Source organism: Lynx rufus, unplaced genomic scaffold (assembly GCF_022079265.1).
Source record: "Lynx rufus isolate CCGP_SWC_20201006 ecotype Redwood Valley unplaced genomic scaffold, mLynRuf1.p SCAF_22, whole genome shotgun sequence".
In the NCBI taxonomy this organism is placed as follows: domain Eukaryota; kingdom Metazoa; phylum Chordata; class Mammalia; order Carnivora; family Felidae; genus Lynx; species Lynx rufus.
The window spans coordinates 16,194,617-16,217,795 of NW_025814837.1; the positions used below are offsets into that span (position 1 = coordinate 16,194,617).

Sequence of the window (23,179 nt, forward strand, 5' to 3'; positions counted from 1 at the left end):
GCATGAGCAGATGTGACTCAGCCCTCCCCGGGGGCCTGGCAGTGGTCACACCCAGAAGGTGCGGCATTCAGTCCACTCAGCCTGGGTCTGTTCACAGGGAGTCATTGACTGAGGGCATTTCGGAAAGAAAACAACCCAAGGTTCACCATCCTTTTATCATTTCAGTGTTTGTTCAAGCAAACAAGTTGCAGCAGCATATTTTCTCTGCCCATGGACAAGAAGACAAGATCTATGACTGCACACAATGTCCACAGAAGTTTTTCTTCCAAACAGAGCTGCAGGTAATGTCCCCACGAGGAGAACCGGGATTGAACTCAGTTGCTCTTCTTATAGGAAACAAGGGCATTTTAAATCTGGATTCACAGTATCACTCACCCTGGGCCACCATGATGCTCTGTGCGTATTGGGGCAAAGGGAGAATTAGAGGCTGGATTAACAGACACCAAAGTAATTTTGCCTCTGGCTGCTGTCAATCATAAAAAGAACTAGAGCAGACCTATAATTGGACCTTCTGACCCAGTGTGATAGGCTTAGAGGTCAGGTTTATCGGACTATGGGATCATTCACCTCGCTGTTATGGCCCATTCTCCCCAATCCTGTTTTATTCATGTTCTGTTCCCAATGGATTCCAAGCTGGATGGATGTCCAAGTCATTGTTATCCTGAGGGGCTTGAAATCGGAAGGGAGAGGGGAAGAGAAGAAAGAAGCTGTACTCTTGTCCAGTATGTTTCTTCCACATAATGGAAGAGAATAATTATTACTTAGGAACAGCCTCGTAGTTGAAATTTTGGCATCCAAAGACATCAGGTTTAGCCTTGAGTGTCCCACTTGCTAGGTATATGACTTTGCACTGGTCCATAATGTCTCTGAACCTTGGGTATGAAGAAATGATAGACGGGTGTAACACTTATGGGGTTGTTGTTAGGTAACATGAAGTAATAGGTCTGAATCTAAGGTACCAACTATAAAATATAATGCAAATGTTTGGTTGGTTTTATTACTCTTAGCAATAGACTAGTAGTTAAAATATGGGTAAGAGACCTGGATTCTATCCTAGAAATGTTACTTATTGTGAAAGGAAAAGAAGTCTTTTTTTTTCTGCTACTTCACCTGAAAAATGGGCATAATACTTACCCTTATTTTTCTGACAAAACGATAGGAGTGACGTGTTTTTGTTAAATTTTACTGGTGCCCTTGGAGGAAAATGAGTTCGAACTTAAAATTATTTTATTATTATGAGCATTATTATTAACAATGATTAACAATAAAGTTATTTAGCCTGAACTGGGGGGGGGGTAATTATTTTTTGCATTGAATCTCTTAAACCAGGTCTGGTTAAGCAGGAACCCACCCTCCCCCCTGCCCCCCTCCCCCCCCACACACACTCCTTACTTAGTTTTTCATCGTACACTGTAGACCCTGAGACAGCTTTGTACCTCTTTGGGCTCTGGGGAAGCCAGATTACTGTGAACTATGTGTCAAAATAAGAAATTTACAGTTTATCATCTGTTGTTCTATAAGTAAACAAATGGCAAATTAAGGAGGTGAAATTAAAAAATCTATGAAAGAATGGGTGAGCCCATTGTTATAGTGGTGTCAGTGGGCGGAAATTAAAGTTGCTATCTTACTTTCTATCGCTTCTCAATAGCTATCTACTCTGTCACATCTGTTTGGGATATCTACTCTGACACAGACTGTTGTCAGAAAGTGTATCTTCTTAATACAACCTACATTTCTATTTCAAAATATATTCTTATTGCCAGATGTTTCAAAAGATAAGTCCTTTGGGTTTTTAGGACTCTGTAAAGGATATGGCCAATATACCTAGTGATACTTAGCATGTAAACTGTGGAGCAGAATTAATAATAGCTTAAAATCAAAGTTGTAGAGATTCTATAGAGACTGACTTCTCTCTCATGTTCTTGAAAAAAGTTTGCAACAAATTTGCACTTTTGTACTGTTATTAGTAGATTTCTAATACAGCTAACCTGTTGGTAAGACTTTGGTGGGTGTCTTTCATTAAAAGAACCCGACACTATGGCCGTAGTAGCCTGTACCCCTCCATAGCACAGACAAAGCTGAGCAATTATCCACATCCTTCAGGACTCCAGGTTTCTTTTATAGTATACTTTAGGGTTTCGTGAAACATACGGTATTCATTCTGTTGTACAATTAGTCTAGACCTGTGGTTTTCAAACTCCTTGAGCTCAGGATGTCTTTACACTTAAAATGATCGATGACCACAAGGGCCTATGATTTGTGCAGCTTACTATCTATTGATATTTCCGTATTAGAAATCAAACTTGAGAGAAGTTTTAAACACAAGAATATACACACCTGCGATTCTACTAGCTGTCAGAGAGATGATGTCACCTCTTATCCCTTGTCAAGTCACCTGTAGGAAACTCTACTCTGCGCTCATGAGATGATGAGGGTGTAAAGGGCAAATGATGTCTTAATGCTACTGTGAAAATAGTCTTGACATAACAGACCCCAGGAGAGGATCCAGGAGACCCCAGAAGTCCCTGAGCCACACTTTGAGAACTGTTGGTATGAAAGATACGATACAAAACATACAACTCTTCCTGAGTCTTTAGGATCTTAGAAGGTCAAACATGTCTCAAAATATTCCTGACTCATTCATTCAGATTGTGATCTGGGTCACAAGAAGACTTATTCCACAATCCAAAGCTGTGAGCGCTCTTTTTCCAATCCCATTACCCAGAATCAAACATGGTCTTGATATGAATACCCAGGTTCAATATACACATCATCCCTTAGATAAAAGTTTTTTTTATAGTTAGTATGTGATCATTTTTACAAAGCTAATATCAACCATCACTGAAATATCTATGTAAGTCTATTTTCTAAAGTCCTGAGTACTAACAGTGGCTTTTGGTTTCAATACATTAAGAAAAATGGATCAGAGTTAACTTTACTTTTTCTCGTGTTGAGAGTATTTGGATTTTTATGCTTTACCCTCAGGGGTTCACAGTCCTGTACATTTGCTTTCATTACCCAAATTAGCTTTACACCTGGGCTTAGAGGATGGAATTAATGTAATTTTTAAAGATTGATTTCTTTTATTTCCTGCATGAAAAGTGGGCATGGTAAGTGTACCAAAACCATAATAGTTTTGTTAATTTCTAGAAGGAAGGGGAAAATTGACTGAAATTAAGGTAACAATAGAAAATAAGATCGGTAACCAAAATAATAAGAATAGAAAAATGACAAATGAAGCCATTTTATCAGCTCACTGTAGTTCACACTGTGGTAAGTAAGATAAGTGCAAGTTTTAAAATTGACATATATCAAAAATACCACTTGAAGTCATCTGTTTGTTGAAACGAAACGCCCACAAACTGAAATCCAATTGAAGATTGAAAGCATATAGTTTATTTGATTCTTCTGTCAGAGTGAGAATACTAGGGCAAGTCAAGGGTGAGCATTTCAAAATTGCCTCATAATATAACGATGGTATGTCTTCCAGTGGTGTGGTGCATAAATGATTTCATGAGCATAAAATTAATTTACGTTTCTTTCACTACTTATGCCCAGTTAAAAATGTGAAACCATTTTTTGTGTGTGTGTAAATAGAAGTGCTTTGTTGGGTATAAAATTATATACCCAACACACACACACACACGCACACACGCACACACACACACACGGGAGTATGTTATTTTTATTGATATTTGCCTACAACGCCAGTCAGAACTCAGATAATTCCTTATTATGCACTGTCCATCTTCAGGACACCAATGATTCAGACATCATCTTTTGGACATCACAGACCACAATTCCTTTTAGAATTAAATGAGACAAAACCTCTACTTCTATGGAACAATCTAAGACACACCTTTTGCCAGTATGGAAGCTATACTCTTCACATGACCCCTAAACCTTTCTTACCGAAAGTATTCATTCCAGTTTAGAGATATATAATGTGCAATTATTGGCAAGGTAGTCTTTCTTCTTTGGTAGAGTTTTCCCTCACTTTTGCAAGCAATTCTAATCTATTCGTATCTTGCATGCCAGTAGGGAAGATGTGCTTTGGAATAAAAGTGTATTATTGGAACTAAATGAACATTTTGTTATTTTAAAAGCAAATGAATATATTGAATGTTTCACATGTTTTCCTAATAGACCTCACAACTTTTTCTGCAGCACTTAAGGAAGCTGCTTTGAGCGAGGGATGGTCTGGTCCAAGAATAATATCCTACAATGCATATTTGTATCCAAAGTGGTTTATACAGGTGTGAGCAAGTGGTGTGTTTGTAAAAATGCTGCTGAATAGGCCACTTTCTTTCAATATACTAATTACTGTTTAATTGGTGCCTCTAGACAAGCTACAATTCAATAGCAGTGATCAAATCATTCCCTTCCAACGTGTCTCGTAGAAAGTTCCATCAGGCACCGTGTTACGAATGGAATGAATGTTGAGGGAATTTCAGCAGGAGGCAGAGACGGAATTGGCCTGGGTGAACTTCAGGCTCTGAGATTCTGGTATTTGAATTCCTTTTGAATCAAAAGTTATTTTGATACGCAGCCCTTCCCTCCTTAAGCTCACGAAGGCAGTGTTTTCCACATTCAAAATGCAGCTGACATTCTGAGGGATACACCATGATTTTCGGGTATCACTTCTTTTTCAGTATGTAATTGTCTCTTCAGCTGTTTTTCTCCTCTTTCCCACCAGATCACCTCATCTGGATGCCTTTTTTTCACACCGCAGCTTAACTGGTGCTCAAGTTTTACGGTCATATTTCTGAAAGAAAATGATGCAGCGCACATAGGATGGGCTGTAAAAGACAACAGTACAGCGTGGCCATGTGGCTGCTGAGCCAGTCACTGGGTCACTTGCTAACTTAGCTGTTTCCTTAAACTAGGCTTTTAATCAATTTAATACAAATCTGTGTCTCAAGTTATTAAATAATACGTGATGAGACATTTAGGAGTCATAGTCAAAATCACAAGCCCTATGCTATTTACTACTATTGTCCCAGTGCCATTGTTAATTAAGGAGCATATTTATTAATTCAAATATTTGTAAAATTACCACGTCATCATTTTAAATCGACCATGGTCCCAATCACTCTATGACATATAAAAAATAATTAGAAATATATCACATTTATAGTCTCCTAGAAAAGATAAGACAATGCAGATGATTAAACATTATATGAGCTAATATGTAGTCAATGGTTATAAGTATTCCAAAAGAAGATGCTTATTCTCCAGCTGGGAGACTCAAGAAAGACCTCATGTGGGAGGTGTTCAAGCTGGTTCTGAAGGATGGAAATGATTCTGATATCTGTGATTATGGGGGACTTAGCCACCCATAAAGTCTCCAGCGGTTAGTAGTTTAAAAAATAGTTTTCATTAGTTTTTTTTTTTTCATTTGTTTTAATTTGCTACCAATTCCCTATAGGCAGCTTAGTACAAGGGAAAAAGCATGAGTTACGGAGAAAAATCACCAGAGTTTGATTGACAGGGTCACCGTCACTTACAAGCTATTATTGACTGTGTGCTTCAGTTTTATCATCTGTACAATGGGCCCATAGGCAACAACAAGGCCTCACACCTAACTCTCAGGATTGTGGTGAGAGTGCAGCTGAGTAGGCGACACAGAACACTCCGTGCAGGGTGTGGAGGAAGACAGGCACTGGGCGGACATTGGCCCCCTGACCCTCTCTCCCTGCTCGCTAGTGCTGACCTAAGTAAACCTAATCGGGAGTCATCATCACTCAGAAATAAAATGTCTACCTCAAACACATCAGAATTTTCCTTAGTTCTCTGCTCTAGTTCTACGAGAATAATTTCCCAGTTAATCATACCTTGACATAGTTTCATGTTAATTGGTTTCCAGGTAAAAATTCTCATTTTTAAACATTCATCTTTTTCACGGGATTAAAGAATCTTGGGCTTTTTTCTTTCCCTTTTTCCTTTTAGCATATAACCGTAAAACAAAACATTTACGTTTGCTTTCAGAAATGTGTTTCAAAACAACCTGACCCTTCTCTCCATATACCTCAAATGAAGGACATGTAGCAGAAACAAAAGTTTTATCTTGCTCCCTCCGTCAAAGACAAGGTGGGGTCTGGATGTGATGTGGCGGGGGGGGGGGGGTGAGGGTTTGCTCTAGCTCGTTGTCATATTTTTCTCTGAGTAAGGCCGATCCTCTATTGCAAACAGGAAGAATGGAAAAGTGTGCGTTTAAAGCTGTAAGAAGTGCCCTAAAACTATTTTGCCCCGGATACTCCTCACAAACCGTTCTGTATTTTTCAGTTGTCCTGTTTTTATTTCTAATGGAGTTTGAGATTGCTTTCACTATCCCCACTCCAAGACTCAACACCCTGTCCTGCCTTGCTTCTCATCGTACGGCCTTCCTTTAGGAACCCCAGACTGGAAGATTTGCCCGTTACCGTGTCTGGGTGGACTCCAGCGCTGGGCTCCAGAGTGGTCCTCTGGGAGGACAGCTGATGTGGGGGGCGTACTTCCTGCCTCTTCCTGGGTGGTTCATGCTTCCTGGTACCTAAGCTCTCCAGTTCCTCAGATCCTTTGGACCTCTGTGTGTCTCTTGTTCTTGGGGCTGAAATCACAGCCCCTAAACACACCACATAGCCTCAGGGATCTCAGGAGCATAAATTGTGTCAAGTGAGCATGTGGGTCTGGAACTGGTCTGTTTCTCCACCACCTCATTTCTCTGCTTTGTGGGCCTGCGGGGCTTTTGAAGTAAATTGGTGCTACACCAACTTCCACTTAATTTGCTCAGTGGTTAAGTTGATCTATCTCTTTTATTTGATCGAATCTCCAGGAACTGAATCATTTGCATTGATTTATTGATTGGTGCTATGTTTTCACCATTACTTTTGATCACTTTCAGCTGTTAATATTGGATAATTCAATCAGGATTGATTGGCCTTACCATTGAAGGCAGAAAGTTAATCATATAGGACAAAGAAATAGGACACAGCTAACCTCAGTTTGACTGTTATTCATTCTCTCTCCCTCTCCCTCTCTCTCCCTCCTTCCCTCCCTCCGTCCCTCCCTTCCCCCTTCCCCACCCCCTCTCTCTTCCTATCATCTATGCAGTAGCACAAAGCTAAGGTTTTTCTTGAGCAAAGAAGGGAGTTTAAAATTTTATAGCATTCACAATGCATCTAAAGACGAGGTAGCTTTATTTTGCTCTTTTATAAAACTGCTTCTAGAAATTAAGCAAGCGTACGGAAAGATAGAGAAGCATGATTGTCACAATGAACTCATTTGGACTAAATGAGTAAATGCATTTTCAATTACCCGTTTTGTACCAATAAATGCCTAATCTGCGTGTGCATGCTTGGAGGCACAACGTGGGCTCACCTTTTTCTAAATTTGGCCCTCACTGCTTCACCATGTGTCCTGCTAGTCAAATGCTCAAGAATCAAGTGGTTAATATGACCGAAGTAGGGGCAGCAGAGGTGACAGCAATAAGCCAAAGCCACTTTATTTACATCCGAGTCGTCTCTACAACACCCCAGCTCAGTTTTTAAAAATTCTCCATCCATTAATTTCTTGATGTTCATATCGATGGCTGGTTTTCGCTATTAAAAGATGGAGCACCACCTCCTCGTTCTAGGAGTCATTCCCTCCTCCAACAGCCCTGTTGTTAGCGATCTGCCATTACATTATTTTTTTGTCTGGCCCAGAGTTGACGACAGATGGCCATCTCCGAACTGCCATCAGTGCGACTTTATGGAGCATCCAGCTAGGGTGTACTGAAGAGCACTGTGGCCACTTCCACAGCCCCCTCCCTCCCCACCCCCTGGAAATGTTCATCACCTCTGCCACATTCTGCCTTGGCTGGGCTTTGCTGGCCCTGCCACCTTGTATGTCGCCAAGACAGCCTGCTGCCGCAGCGCCAGAAGATCTGCCTCCTTTAGGAACGAGAAACTGCGGGCATGATTGTCCTGTAAAGACAGAGCTCTGTCTCACCACGTTTGCAGTCAGATCCTTTGGAGAGACCTGGAAATCCAAATTTCTAGAACATTCTGCAATCCGGAGAGGCACGTTAAATTCCCACATATGTTCCTATTTTAGATGTTTGCTCCACACACGGATCAGCTTCCTCACATTAGCGGAGACAAAATGCCAAGAATAGAGCCTTTGTGTTTACAAACTTTTACCCGACTATTGGAAAACACCACCCCCATATCCAACTGTTGTGACAATTAGAGAAAGAGAGATGGTAATCATGGACTTCAACTATAAATCCCCTGAAATGAGCAAAGAATTCATTCCCGCGCCTTCTGATCCATCGATGTGGCGATCCATCGGACAGCCGCGCGAAATGAGCTGTTGCTGTGCATTTGGAGAAAGATTGATAGGCTGCTCTTGATCGAGTTTGCTAAGGCAAGGCAGCTTCAGAGCCAAGCGTGTATTTTAAGAGGAATTCACATTTGTATCCTTTATTGTTATATTTGCAGCGAATCTACAGCTCGGAACAGGCTCTGCCCTGCAGCTATGAAAGAGTAAGTTCCCCTTATTGGAGAGAGAGAGCAGTGTTCTGTAAAAGCCTGAGATGTGGCGGGTGAGATGAATAGTGCTTAAAAGCAGTGCTCGCTCGCGGTGCTGTCATTTAGAACAGCAACTCCAAGGCTTTAAACGGGAGTGAAAGGCAGGGTAAACGAGTCCTTTAAAAGCGGTGAAATTTTAAACTGCCTAAAATAACAGACCTCCTTCATTGATAACTTCATCGAATGCGCGAGTGGGAGAACTAACCAACTGGGCAGGAACTGCCTTCCCGTAAGGGGAGGAGAAAGTGCTCGAAAGGGAGGCTCTTCCCGGGTACTCAGGGTGTCTGAGAGGTGGGCATCTTTCTTTCGCGCCCGCCCCCTCCTGCTTTGATTCCGTTCCCCGGCTGACAGAAGACCACCTCTCACTGGAAACTCGAATCACCCGTGAAAGGTTTCCTTTTCTGACATCGCCAAAACTTAATTTTGTAATTATCTGACTTACACCACTGGGCACATCTGCTAAGTTTGTGTGCCTTCTAGACACATAAAAGGCTACCGGGATACCATTAAATAGCAGCAGTGAGCTTTGCTGTGCTTTGAGTTTATAAGGGTGAAAGGTGATTGGGCAGGAAACTAGAACAGTCTATTTGCTGTGAGCCAGGCGCTAAGACCTCACTCCCATACTCAGTTATAATTCATGATGGTACTGGTGGGAAGCCCTCATCCCTCTGTGGAGTTAATGCATCTCCACTGAAGCCTGCTGAGAGCACCCTGCGTCTCCGCCCACCATCTGTGCCTTCGCTTGCAAGCTTTCCCTCTCTCTTTCTCACTTTTTCCTGAGATCTCGGAAACGTTGTCGGGCCACTACTGCTTTGTTAAAGGTGGCGCTCCAAAACGGGACTGTCCTGGAACTAGGAGAAGAGCTGGAAGGGACGCATTACGGTGTCGTTTAATGTCTCACGTAGAACACGGACAGGCGGCAATGGCCTTAAACCAATCGCTGACTCTGGGAGCCGGGGATGTGCTGCCAATCGCCGATTAGTAAGGGGCACCCATGGTCTGAGCGCAACAGGAGGCCGGGGACAGCAGACAAGGTGTGCGTGGCGATTGGAGTCACGTCCGTCCTGAACCTGAGTTCAGAGTCCAGAGTTGGATCTGAGAAATGTGCATGCCCTCTGTCCCATGGCTCAGGTCAGCCGGTGGCGTGAGCGCCAACCCGGTCCCCCACATGCTGCCCCATCTGCAATGTGACGCCCCCCCCACTCTGAGGACCAGAGCTAATTGCCTCGGGGCTCCACAAGCCTCTGCTCAAAATGCCCTAACCCCGGGCTTCGCAGAACCCCTCTTACATACTCTGGTGATCTGCGTGGCGCAAGCCACCTTCTGAAGTAGAATGAGCAGAGACGCCCAGCTCCAAAACTGGCTGCAGCCCAGAGCCCCAGAGCTGGCAGGGAGACTTGTTCCCTGCCTGTCCCATCCCCTCAGGGGGCCTCCCGCCCCACTCCCCACTCCCACACTCTGCGGGGAGCCCAGAGGGTGACCGAACAGGAGGGCACAGCCTGTTAAAACGAAAGATGATACTGCCCCTCCCGGTTCACGGCCGACCCAGGATTAATTTGTAATGTTTCACAATCTGTGCTCTTAACATCGTCTGTTGTTCGTACTCCTTTTTAAAAGATAAATCAAATTCAGGCCTGAAATACCAGTGTATGAATTTAACAGATGTGATGCCATAGGGGACCTACTGTGTTATAAGCTGCAGAAATGGCCTTTTTATGCCTCAGACTTGGGCTTATTCCAAAGAGGCTTTAGAACTACAGCAGCGGGGTGAGAGGTCACACATTAAGACAGTAGCACCCACACGTAATTCGGCCTTGTGTGTAATTGGTTCAAAATCTCATCCCGATGTCTGGGTGGTATTACATCGTCTCGCTCACCCTCCGAAGGGAAAGTAAGGCAAGAGTGGCTGTACTCACTGTCCAGGTTTTCCTGGGTGAAAGATCACTTTGAGATGACACAGCTGAGTAGTCAGCCTGAAATCCTGGTTGGTATTTTATTAATTTTGCACCAAGATAAATCCTGAAATTCTGACAAACTCCATGACAGGTGAAATTCCTTCTTGCAGTATCTGCTCAGCAAGAGGCTGCTCATTTCATTCTGTTCCGAGGCAGGCAACAGGAGGGCAGCTTTATAATCAGCCCTCAAAGGACCCCCAGCCGCCCCAGAGTCTCGGGCTGATTGAATAACTCCTGGGCCTCTTCCCCTAGGCCTCCATCAGCGGGGGTCCTGTGGAAAGCAATCTCCCGCAGACTGGCACTGAAGTGAGCTTTAAACCACCATTTTCTGCTCTCCAGAGGAGCCTGGAGTACTAAAAGATAGATGGGCTGCAGATATTTTATGAGAAACTGTCAGAAGAAGAGCAGAGTAAATGTTTTTTTTCTTCTCCTTCTTTGAGTCACACACTACATCACTGTTGAATTTCTCCCAGAATCTTTTACATTTAAAGTAAGAAATTAATTGGTGGCTAATCTTCCATTCCCCCTCCTTCTTCTTCGTTGTCTTCCTCCTCTTTTTTTTTTTTTCTTAAATATTCACACAGAGGCCCTTTGCTTAACCACAGTTGCAGAAAATCAGTACCATTTGCGATGAAATATTTATAACGACAGAATGAAAAATTGGATTCATTTTCTGGACTGTAGCCGAACAGTCTGCAACTTTGCGCGGCGTTGTTTAGCATCTCTGATTCCTCCCTTCCGCCGGAGTCTTTTTCGAAAACATGCCACATGTACGCTTACCTATGCTTTGGAGGGATGCCTACCAAAACACGGAACCCATTTTGACTCTTCAAAAAGAAAAATTAGGGGAGAAAAGAGCATATTTCTGTGCTGCGGCGGGCGGGGGGGGGAGGTGGGCGGGCTCGGGTCCGTAGAAAGGTAGACTGGATGAACCTGGTCAAAAGGAAGAATGCCAGCTTTGCAGGGAAGGCAGGGAGAAGTTTATAAGGAATACAGAGACAGTCTGGTGTGCGCTCTGTAGCAGAGTACAAACAGCAATCAGCAGGCCACAGTATCTGGGGGCAGATTTATAAGGGGAAATGGGAAAGCAGAACTGAGGTGTGTAAATATACATCGAATATCAGAGCTCACCTTCTTTTTTCCCTTTAGTGTTGACTGCATACGCTTTCCTTTCCACGTGACCCTCATACTCAGAGCTGCTTTCTTTCTAACAGCGTTGATTATAGCATTTTTTTTTTAAGAGATAAAGGACCAAAGGATTCTGCTAAAACAGTCCGGCGCTGTATTTCAAACGAGTGCAAAGCTGCAACAATACATTCGTTCTTAGGACGGGACCAAATTGGATTTGTAGCAAGGTGCCTATCAAGTAAATTTCAGTCCACCCAACAAGTTTTCGCTTTCCTCTCCACAGATGGGCCTGAGGAGCCCAGCCATGCCCCCTTCCTTCGTTGTAGGAATCTAACAAGGGATGGCTCCCTTGCTAACAGGGTCTCCTCAGTCTCCTGTTCCAGCCCTGTAAGGTGACCTCTCATCCGTCCCCTTTTGAAGCACTGGGTTTAATTAGTTAGCGTTGTTTCGCTGGTTTTATCATGAATAAGAACAGTCAAACTCCCATCTTCAGGTCCCATGCACTGAATTTGCATCATGCGTTGCCAACTCCACAAGATCAATAATCCATATTTTATTGCACAGTAAAGGCTGCCTGTAATTGAATTAGCTCATTCATTCCATCTGATTAGCCCTATTTTATTCATGGAGAAGAAAAATAATAGAAACCTACCTTCACCGCTATATTGCCTTATGTGAATGGAAAAGAGCCTTCGGCACTGTAAAACATCTTCCTAAAGATGTAGAGCATTAACTTCAGTATTTGTTTATCCTAGGGATGAACTGAATCACATGACACTGCATTGTTGTTGTTTTTTGGTTTTGGGGCTTTTTTGGTTTTGGCGATCACCAGTGTTCACATCCATGGTGTCCATCTGTCCGCTGCTCCGCCGGCATGAGTATCCAATAACAAGAACAAGACCCCACCGCCCAGTTCTGAAAGGTAGCTGGAATAAACGTCTTCTGTTATGCACCTTTGGAGAGATTCGCCTCCAGGGATTTACCCTGAGGTCATTACCTCTTCTCCATCCATGGGTTATCATTTTCAAGAGGTTCGAATGCTTGCTCTATTCTCATTGTCACAGAATCTCAGCCCAAATTTGGATGCGGGTATTGAGAAACACCGAACGGGAGAGGGGCCCTTTATTACTGGGATCTCTCAAGATCTCAGAGCATAATACAGTTTGTATGTGACACGCACTGTCTCAGAGGGTTGGAGTTTTTCAACAGGCTTCTAGCTTTGTCTTTGCATTGCATCCCCCCCCCCAAAATAAATAAATGAAATGATTTGGAGAAATACGCTGACAGCACGAAATGATGTGTGTTCTGACACAAACTGCATTGTAGCTTAGAAATCTAGCCTGAAGTTATTTTACTGTAGCATGTCTTTGATTCTTTGATTCCAGGGAGAAACAGAATTTTCCTTGAAAGCGTGTGTTTTAGGATGTGACAATAACTTTTCTCCAGTGCTGGGCATGGGTTGGGCAGATTGTTTCTACTTAGCCCTTATTACTGCTTTCTTTCTTGAAGACGGAGGTTAAGGGGGGGAAATTTTTTTTTTACATTAGTTTTTCAACAACTTAGGAGAGTCTGAAATATATACCCTGGCGAATGGAAACTATAATAGTGTGTATTCAGAATCAGTCTCCTCTCTGCAGACCAGGAAAGGGACATTGAATAGCGCTCATTTATGTACTGCCAGACGTATTTCTGCATGTGATGTGGCTTGCCGAACCGCTTTGAATGATTTCCAGTGTTATTAGGCAGACTCAGAGGAGTAACAGGCCTCATGACAGAAGTAAAGAGCCGTGTGGCAGCACTCCTTGCTGAGGGAAAGTTGCGCGTCAAACCCGGTCATCAGCGAGAGAAGCGCCCAAACGCAGACTTCATTTTAATATCCGAGTTAACAACTCTCTGGGAATATTTCTCTTCCTCTTGTCCAGCTCCTTCTGTGTTGTGGCTGGTTTGCATTTGTGTTTGAAGTGCCAGGCGGTTTAATGAAGTTATTCTTTTATAAATTTTGCAACACTGAAGCAAAGCATGAGGGCTTTAAATTAGAATAAGTGCCACTTCTGTATGGCAGGTTCCTTTGAGGACTGATTAGAATGAGGCCTCCCGTTGCCAGGCCCTTTATGCATAGCAGTGTTGCTGCATGTACTGGTTTACAGCTCACCTTTGAATTTGCATGAGTGTGCACCGTGCCTGCTGCCTGGCCCTCTGTTAGAGCTGTCTTTCTTCCAGGATCATGTTAAATACTTCACTTTAAAGAGTTATTTTTTTAATTATATTGCTTTATTGTAATGAATTAAAATTAACTTGGAGTAGCAAATTATATAAGGACGGGAGGGTTATAGATTGCTCTCACCATAGTTACAGCACATCTTTGTGTGGGGGGAACAAGAGGCTGTCCTTCTAGAAGCTCTGTGCACCCTGAGAGGGGAGGAAACTGTCCCGCAGAGACCTGGAAGCAGTTCCAGAAAAGGTGCCCAGGACGTGGGAGGAGAATGGGAGTTTAATGTGGGGGTTTCTGAAGGAAACGGAAGCTCTTCTTGGCCGGATGGAAAGCTGGGGAAAGCTCCGCCATTGTAAGGCCCGAAAGATCCCGAGACAAGAGTAGATGATGGACAGGAGAAAATACGAATAAACCTGAAGACCTGACGAGGCTCAGTGAATTAAGCATTCCCGATTTCCTCTCTTCGTGCCTGCCTGTGTGAACTGGCTAATAAACAGGGGTGATTTCAGGGAATGAGGAGGCAGGAGATTATTAGAGAAAGGGGACTGGAAACTTTCTACAGTACACAAAAACACACAGAGGAAAAAGGAGAGGAAAGAGCGAGCAAGAAAACAAGCACCCACCTCGAGTGTGACATTATTTCTCCTCTCTCCAAACCAGAGTTTTTGGGTTGTTTTTGTTTTACTTTAAAGTGAGGGACACCCAAATAGACTTGAATTTGTGAAATACTTGCATGTTAAAAAGACTTTCTTAGAATTTAAAACAAGGGCAGGGGCGCCTGGGGGGCTCAGTCAGTTAAGTGTCTGACTCTTGATTTCAGCTCAGGTCATGATCTCGCGGTTCATGAATTCGAGCCCCACATCGGGCTCTGTGCTGACGGTGTGGAGCCTGCTTGAGATTCTCTCTCTCCTCCTCTCTCTCTGCCCTTCCCCTGCTCGTGTGCATGTGCTCTCTCTCAAAATAAATAAGTAAACTTAAAAAAAAAAAAAGAATTTAAAGCAAGGCTACTTTGGGCTTCTTCTAATTGCATTCTCCATGGAGGAATATATGAGCAGTGAGGGACAGAAAGATCAGAGGCAAACACCAGGGATTTTACCTTGTAGAACCCATGCACGGATGTAACATCCCCCCCCCCACACACACACACGGCACATGCTCACGCCAACATCCAACTCTGGCGTGGATGTGCACATCCACGCTTACACTTAGGCAGTTTAATCGTGTAAATGATGCAAGTCAAATGTCCTTTTATAGTTTTATCCATTTTATGTACTAAAGCAAATGCTCTAGTAGACAAGCATCTGGTTGCTTGTGATGAGGAAAGACTTTTTGCTGTTACTCTTAATGATTTATAATGCGTTTGACTTACTCTTAATACGACTTCACCTCCTAGAGAGTGTGGCGGTGTTTTTAATAAAAGAAGTAATACACTGCAAGGAAGTGGCATTTCTTTCGCCTTTTGCCCAAGTTCAATAAACTATTTTTCATAATTGTTGGAATTTGGTTGAAGGGAATCCTTGTCCGTATCAAGCGGAAAAGCAGAAAGAGTCCTTCCTTGCTCCCTCCTTCTCCCTACAAAGGTTACCCTTTGAATATAAATTACAAGCCTTGTGCGTCTCTCATTCTAATCAGATGACCTTTTGAATCTAGTGGACCAGAGTTTAAATCCTAAGCCTGCCAGTCAGTTTTTAAATCAATGCCCTGTTCCAGCAGCTTTCAGGTATGTAACTTTAAATTTCAATGGATTTCAAAAACACAAATGAAATAAGTGATGCGGGTAGAATCTTGCAGCTGATGGCAAAACTCGCCCAAGTTGACTGCAAGGTCTTGGGCCAAGTAACGTGACCAAGGGTAATCTCACTAAGTCCTTTAAAAACAAAACCTTCCGGGAATCAAAATCTAAGAGAAAAGGGAGGAGCAGGAAACTTGTCGTGTTGGCAAGAGCACAGTTCTGAGCAATTATCAATTTAAGCTCCCATTATTTGCCGCTAATTACTACACGAGGCTGTTAAATATTTAGCAGAAGTTTGTTTAATTGCGTTTGACTGGGAAGGGGGTGCCTGAATATGGGTTGGGCAGCAAGAGTCGGTTGTGTTCATCAAGAGCCGGGCGGAAAGGAAATTTGTATTCGCCCAAGATGAACACATTACAGTGTCAGACAAGCCTTCTTTTTTTTTTTTCTTCCTCCCGCAGATTTATTTATCTTTAAGGTATCTAAAATTAGAGCACGGAGAAGGGCACTGTTCACCGATGTAAAATTGGAAGGAGGTCATTCTTAACCTTGTTTACAGATGTTCTAGTTTAGAAAGCGCCAGTGTGATAAATTAAACATTGCAGGGGGAAAAATTAAAGCTTAGCAACAACTGGCACATGGACACATCTGTCCGTGAAGCACTGACTTAATCCCTGAATATCTTATTAGACTGTATTGCCTATCAAAGCCTTCTGTCCCATAATACGCTGGGATCCTGCACTTGTAGAAACCGAGCAGCATCTTTTGGCTTCAGCCTCACTTTCACTTTTGCTGGCTTTGTATAGTTTGATTTAAATTTTCTTTTGGCTCCTTGCATGTAAACAAGTAGTTCAACTCACTGTTCTGTTTAAAAAATAAACTTTATACTTGTATTTCCCAGCGGCTGCTGTGCTCTTTTTAGTCTAGGCTTCCAGTTTGGCACCTTTTTTTCCCCCTTAACATAGTAGATACTGTGTGCTATTGCCAGTTCCAAAGTGGGAAAATGTAAGCCTGGCAGGTAGGTGAAACGGATAAGGGTCAGCTAGCAACTGAAATTTTCTAAGATTTCAATGAAAAATGAAATTATGACAATGTTAGCGTTTCCCATGTGTGACCCATCAGCAGTGCTGCCCTTTTGAAACTGGTGGGCCAGAGTGGCTTGTTTTATTTCTCTGATGTTTAACTGTCCAAATTCTAGAAAATTGTTCTACATTAGCAATTTGGGCATGGCATTATTTCGAAAATTAGTCCTTGCTTAGGCTTGAGAAGACTCATCCTAGACCAAGGCTAAGGTAAGTAGGTGGGTATTCTTGGGACAGTGTTAACCACCATAGGCTTTCCCAACTTGGTTTGATGTTGTGAGAAAGAGCGCCTGTAACGAAAAGAGCCTCTTTTTGAAGGGGCTCCCCACGTCTCTGCCCAGCCTGAACAGTCTCCTGCCCTACAGATGACTTCCCGTCCTGAATGGTCTACACCCTCTCCCCCGATTCTCAGCCCGATTCACGCTTACTCTCCCTCTGGTGCCCGTCATTCCCTTCTAACCTTCTCCTCATCACTCCAGCACCAGGCAAGTGTGACTCCTCTGAGAACTAAGTCGACTGTCTCTCACAAGAGGTGAGGTGTCCTTTCTCTGTGGCCTGTAGCATCCCGTCCTCGCTGTAGCTGGTGAGTGCGTGGGGGTGGGTGTCCGTCATCTCTGCTGCCGGCCCCGCCCAGAGATTAGAACACATCAACTGGTGCCACTCAGCAATTGCTTCACACCCAAAGCCAGCTGAGCCACCGGAATAGCTAGAAGACCTTGAAAGCTGGCTTCTACTCTCTGGGTCTTAATTTCTTTATAAAATGAGATATCAGAACAGATGCTGCTAGGACCCTCCCAGCTCTGAAATCATTTCTTTGGTTCTCTGACGTATTCGTTACTTACACATATAATTGATGCCTGCTATTAAATCTAGAGCAGCAAATTAAGGATGACGGCTCTTCTGTTTGTTCAAAGTAGATAGTCCAACTATTCATACCTTATATATGAATTCTAAGTTTAATACCGATCCTTTGTTAGATTGCAAATATTCCTAAAACGGCATCGATTAATTGCCACGAAAATGTACTACCTTTGTTCACTGATGGTACATGGATGTCACATTGCTGAATGAGTGGACATTTTTGGAGACACTCGATTCTTCATACAAGCAATGCCATTTATGATATATCTCAAAGGATATTACGTATCCTTTCCAAAAGTTCTCAACAATCGCCCACTCTCACCCATTGAGTATATTTGAAGATGGTATGTGATATAGCCCCATGCAGTGTATGTGTCCCTTTTGCTATCCTTTTTGTTTGTTTTTAAATTTAGTGGAGGAGATACCTCTTGGACTGAAGGCTAAGCAGCATGCTCAAGCATGGCACAGCAAACTCATTGTGTTTTCAAAACACTGTAAAACAGTGATCGTCAATTGGGGGTGATTGTTTTCCCCACCAGGGAATACGTGGCAATGTCTAGAGACAGTTATGGTTGCGACAACAGGCATGTTTTTGATAGAGGCCAGAGATGCTGCTGAACATCCCACAGTGCAGAGGACAACCCCCGCCCCACCCCCCGCCAAGCAAAGAATTGTCCAGCCCGACATGTCAATAGTGTTGGGGTTGACTGTTGAAAGGCAAGTCCCACTGGCCTTCTAGAATCTATTTAATTTGTAGGCTTCTCTCTAGAACAAAGCAATTGAGTGACACATTTTGTGTAATGACTAAGAAATGGCTTCTTGGATTGTCTTTTGGTTTCCTTTGGATGAGAGAGAAGAGCTTAATGCTGCAAATATATGGCCAAGACTTCTAAACATAAACTCATGAACATGCCAATGTCCGCATGCTTCAAGGTTATCTCAGACCATCTTTTTCTAGGCTTATTTAGCATGAACGTTCAAAGAACAACAATAAAAATGTAATTCAGTGAAATTTACTAGAATGTGAAATCATTTCTTATGGGAGATGTGATGGAAACGTCATTGCCAGAACCACTTAAAATTAGCCTGGAGTACGAACTTTATAAAACAATTCTGTTCTAGCAAGGGGACCGACTAAATAACCTAATGGTCCTTTTCTATCGTTAAGATCTTGTATTTTTCTGGTCACTTCTGATGACACCCTTTCACATTTTGCTTTAATATGACTTGGTGTCATCCAGAAAATGCTTTGAGATGTCAGGCCAAGCCCATGTGAACTGTTAAATGTCAAAAGAAAATGCACCCGTGTCTCTGTAAGTTCATGGCGATGGTATTACCATGTGAAAAAATACAAAGGGAAATTCTGTCAGTGCAAACATGATCATAAATGCAACATTCATGGCATTAAAGAGAGGGGCAAAAGCATATGACAGTTTCTGAAATGCCATTGCTGTGTCAAAACAAAAGAGTAGGACCCCATTTTAGTAAATTCTACCAAAGTAAAAATTATGAGTCAGCTTTCCTGGCTATGAAAATGGCTATTTATGTTTTCAGATTCCCAAAACACTTTGGGAAATATTATTTATCTTTTAAGGACTATTCATTAAAATATACCATATCTTATAAAATTGCACATACCCATGTATATGTTCCTGCGGGTTCCTGGGTAAGGTTCGTGAACCACAATTACCCAAAATTTCTCCAGCCAGGAATTACATGGATTGTGGAGAGTGGAAACTCTGGGGTGGCAAAACGGGGTCTAATTGGTACTTTTGGATGATTTGGGTCTTCCGTGTAATTTTTAGAACATTACTAATGGTACTTCTAGCACTGTAGCAGTTTCAGTTTTAATTAATTTAAAACTCTGAGTACTTCTGTAGTTGTTTGGACTTTGAAAATGTTCATTTATTACATTCACATCCCATTAACCTTATTAAGGCGTTTAAAGGCTGCCCTTCGCCATAGTTTTTCTCTAGCGTGTGGGGGGAATAAACCCCAGTATCCTGTCGTCATGAGGTGCCTACACTTTTAAAACTATTTCGCTAGCAAAAGAAGTTGGGGGTGAAAAAGAGAGAGGGTGGAAATGTAAAAATCTTGATTAGAAAGTATAATTTAATAGAACATGTATTGAACCAAATGTATTGATTAATGTAGAAGATATAGTACTTGTATTGATTCAAACCAGAGATTTAGTACTAAAAGCTCTGAGCCAAAAAGCTGTTGCAGATTGCTACAAAAGTCAGTTTAATGCTGTCCTTGAGAATGCCTTCACAAAGAAATTCTTCTAATGTTTGAGGACTAGGTGGAATGCGGTATATGTCAGTTTGATCCCGGAGGGTTTTATTTTGTACTCTAATAGCTGTTACGAGCCTACATTATATCCAAGGAGTAATTTTCCTTAGGGGTGCCCGGCTCGCTTTGTGTCAATATTCTAGCATTTTAAGTCACGTACAGTATATGCTTCTGGGAACAGGGAAGGAGCCAGCCAGACTCATAATGGTCTGCATTCATTAATAAAGGCAGAAGCTTCTGTCCCTCCATTGCCCACTACAGGGATGCCTCTTTGGCCTTCAGGGACCCGTACAGACACATTTAAAGAAAGCTTTATTTTGAGTGGGCAGGAGATGAAATGTAGGACTTGCAGGCATTTCCTAAGTCAGCTATATGCCCGAGCACAGGGGTGACCTTAATGGGTCAAAGAAGAATGCAGGTCAAAAGACTTATTATCCAGCCTGTTGGAAACCAATTGCTTTTGTTTAAAAAAAATAAAATAAAAAATAAAAAAAGCAGTAGGGCTTAAAGGTGGACGGTAATGTAGAATTCTGTGTGCAGCCCGTAACTGTATGTGTGCTGAAATATGCCTCTGGAAAAATACGAGCATACAGATTATCCATAGTGTTTACAGATAAAGGTCCAACCCTAGTGATAAAAGGAAGGCTAATATAATTAGTTAATCAGTGATGATTGATTACGGATGTTTGCATTCTTCAACTAAAGAAAAAACAACACGCCGCCATGGTGCTGTCACCATCTGTTGAAAGAAACAGCCACACTTAATCTTTATATTTCTTTTATTTCTTCCCGCCTTGCATTGTTACAGAGCCACAATTGCCTCCTATTTCATCTGGTTGGAAAACATCTCATTTAAATTGAATACAACTGCCGTTTAAATTCAGGATCCTGATGGCATGGTGAATTAGTGGAAAGCTTGTTATTTCTATTTTTTTTTTTTTCATTCCTTTTTCAAATAGCATGCTGGCTCTTTTTCTTACTTTTAAAAGCTTGTCAGAATTTGTTTGAGACAAAGGGCTATAAATAGGCAAGTCATGGTAAAAATGATTAACATATTTGAATCAACAGATCTCACAAAACTTCCATTCAAATGCAGTTTTTATTTTTATTACCATCACTACTTAACATTTTACTGATGGCAACAAGAGAGTTACAAAGCCAGACGAGACGTGACCTCTGCCAAAATTTTGGACAAGTGAGGGCAATCTGTGGCCACAACTTTTGGGGGTGGGCACTCAAACTCTCCTCCCTGGGAAGGTAGATTCCCCCTGGGCTTTCCTCCAAAGCTTAACTTCATCCTTGTTGTTGGTGCGAATATTCAGATTCACCTCAAGATCGCAGGAAAATGGGGTAACTTGGCCAAGGTGAACAGTTTCAGGAGATCATGGGGTTTTATTTTTTATTTAAAAATATTTTGCTTGGATTGCATTTTAAATAGGATTAAGCCGTTTGACCAGTAAATGTGGTCAGCTCTCAGAAAGGAGGAGGCTGAATTAATCATTTGTTAGCGTGCCAAAGCCCAAGATGAGAATTCCAGTCTTGTAAAATGAAAGGCATCTCATATTTTAAAAGAGATGCATGCACGGTGCTAGTAGGGAATTTTGAAGGTCCTTGTCTGGTTTTTAGCTTTCCAAGTTTAATTTCACATTTATAGGGGGGAAAAAACCACACTCCTCCCAAATGGGGCCCTTTACCGTAAGGAGAGTGGGTTTTTGAAACCTGGCTATTAAGGTATCATACCTAGATGGATCTTCTTTTAAACTTTAAGGTGTGCTGTGGATTTGGTTTTTGTTTTTGTTTTTTGGGGTTTTTTTTTCCTTAACACAAACCCCCCTCGTGTAAAACAACTGTTCATAACTGGGATTAATGGTTTGCAATTTTCAGTTACTTAGACATGGGGTCTCCAAGAGATGGCTTTTTGCAGAGTAGAATATGGCTCTCTGTGGGATTTCAGAAGTTTTCTTCTCTTCCTACTTCCTTTTCTGTCGTCACCCCCTCACATGCCCCCGTCGCTTTGCGCTGGTGTTCTCCTCGATTATGTAAAACGCTTTCCCTTCATCGGAACAGATCTTTTTCCCCATAAACTGTCATTGCATTAAAGTACTTTGGGGACCGTAAATTGCTGTGTAAAAGCAGTGATACGACCCACTGCTTTGTTCGAGTGTAGTGTTTCCTCTGGACCCAAAGAGCGCGAAACTCTCAGGTGGAAGAAGGCTGCTTGCTGACAGCCTCCTTGCTGGGCATCCACGGTTGTACCGCCGCGACTCGGGACCAGTGTCCTGGACGGAGCCAGAGCAAGAGGGAGCCGGGCCCGTGGCCCGCCGTCTCTTCCTGCTTAGTGCCTCTCTTGCCCACTGTTCATCTTTCCCACTTGTTCCCGGTTCTCCCTTTCTAAAGAAACCGTGTCACTGATCTTAAAAAAATTCGGGGCACCTGGGTGGCTCAGGCAGTTAAGCATCCAACTCTTGATAACGGCTCAGGTCATGATCTATCTCACTGTTCCGTGGGTTCGAGCTCTGCGTCACGCTCAGCGTGGAGCCTGCTGGGCATTCTGTCCCTCTCCCTCTCTCTCTGCCCCTCCCCCACTCACACTGTCTCTGTCTCTCTCAAGATAAATAAACTTAAAAAACGTTAATAAATAAATAAAAAGAAGGCTCCCATGAAGCAACTTCTTGTTTCTCTTAACACAGGATCTTCAGTGAAGTCTGGAGACTCACACTCTGAGCCTTTTTTCTCCAGTCCTTAAAGTCAGCCCAACCTATGCAGTTCAGACACCCATTCCTTCCTTCAGAAAATGAAATTGGGCCATTTCTATCTTCAGTGACTCAGAATAAAGCGTAGGGGTGAGGGGACAGACACGGCCCAGGGTTCCTTGAAGGTGGTGGGGGAAAGCCTTTGAGGACTGTGTTTCTTTTGTTTTCAGTGCAAATATGCCTTACCCAAGACTGCCTACCAGAATTCCCACTTCCCATCCTGACAGTCACTACTAGTGGTGGACACGGGACTACGGGAGCCTGTCTTAACTTCACCCTCAGTTGAGCGGGAGCCAAAAAAAAAAAAAGGGAAGGAAAAAAATGACAATAACTAATGTCAATCATATGCAGGCATCTCTACACCAAGAGAACTTGCTGCCTTTACCGTCCCGTGCCAGATTTCCCAGTTACACATTATTTGTATTAGGGCTCTTTATTTTTGTGTAAGCTTGAATTTCCCAAGCCGTAATCTTGTCTTTCTCTCAAATGATCTATCTTCTTCTCTGGTCATATGAAAAGCATAAATCCTTTATAGCAGCAACTTCAGTCTGTTGTAATAAGTAATTCACATGTATTTGTTCATTTCTCTGCACCTCTGAAGAGGCTTCTATG

At 42.6% G+C, this 23,179-nt stretch overlaps 1 protein-coding gene across 1 annotated transcript in view; it reads left to right on the forward strand.

Annotated features, from left to right (window-relative positions):
- ZNF521 (zinc finger protein 521) overlaps nt 1–23,179 on the forward strand; it is a 279,598-nt gene that overhangs the window by 253,248 nt on the left and 3,171 nt on the right. Inside the window, exon 7 of the mRNA XM_047087088.1 lies at nt 166–281. Coding sequence (XP_046943044.1) covers nt 166–281 — 116 coding nt within the window. The remainder of the gene's footprint in view (nt 1–165; nt 282–23,179) is intronic.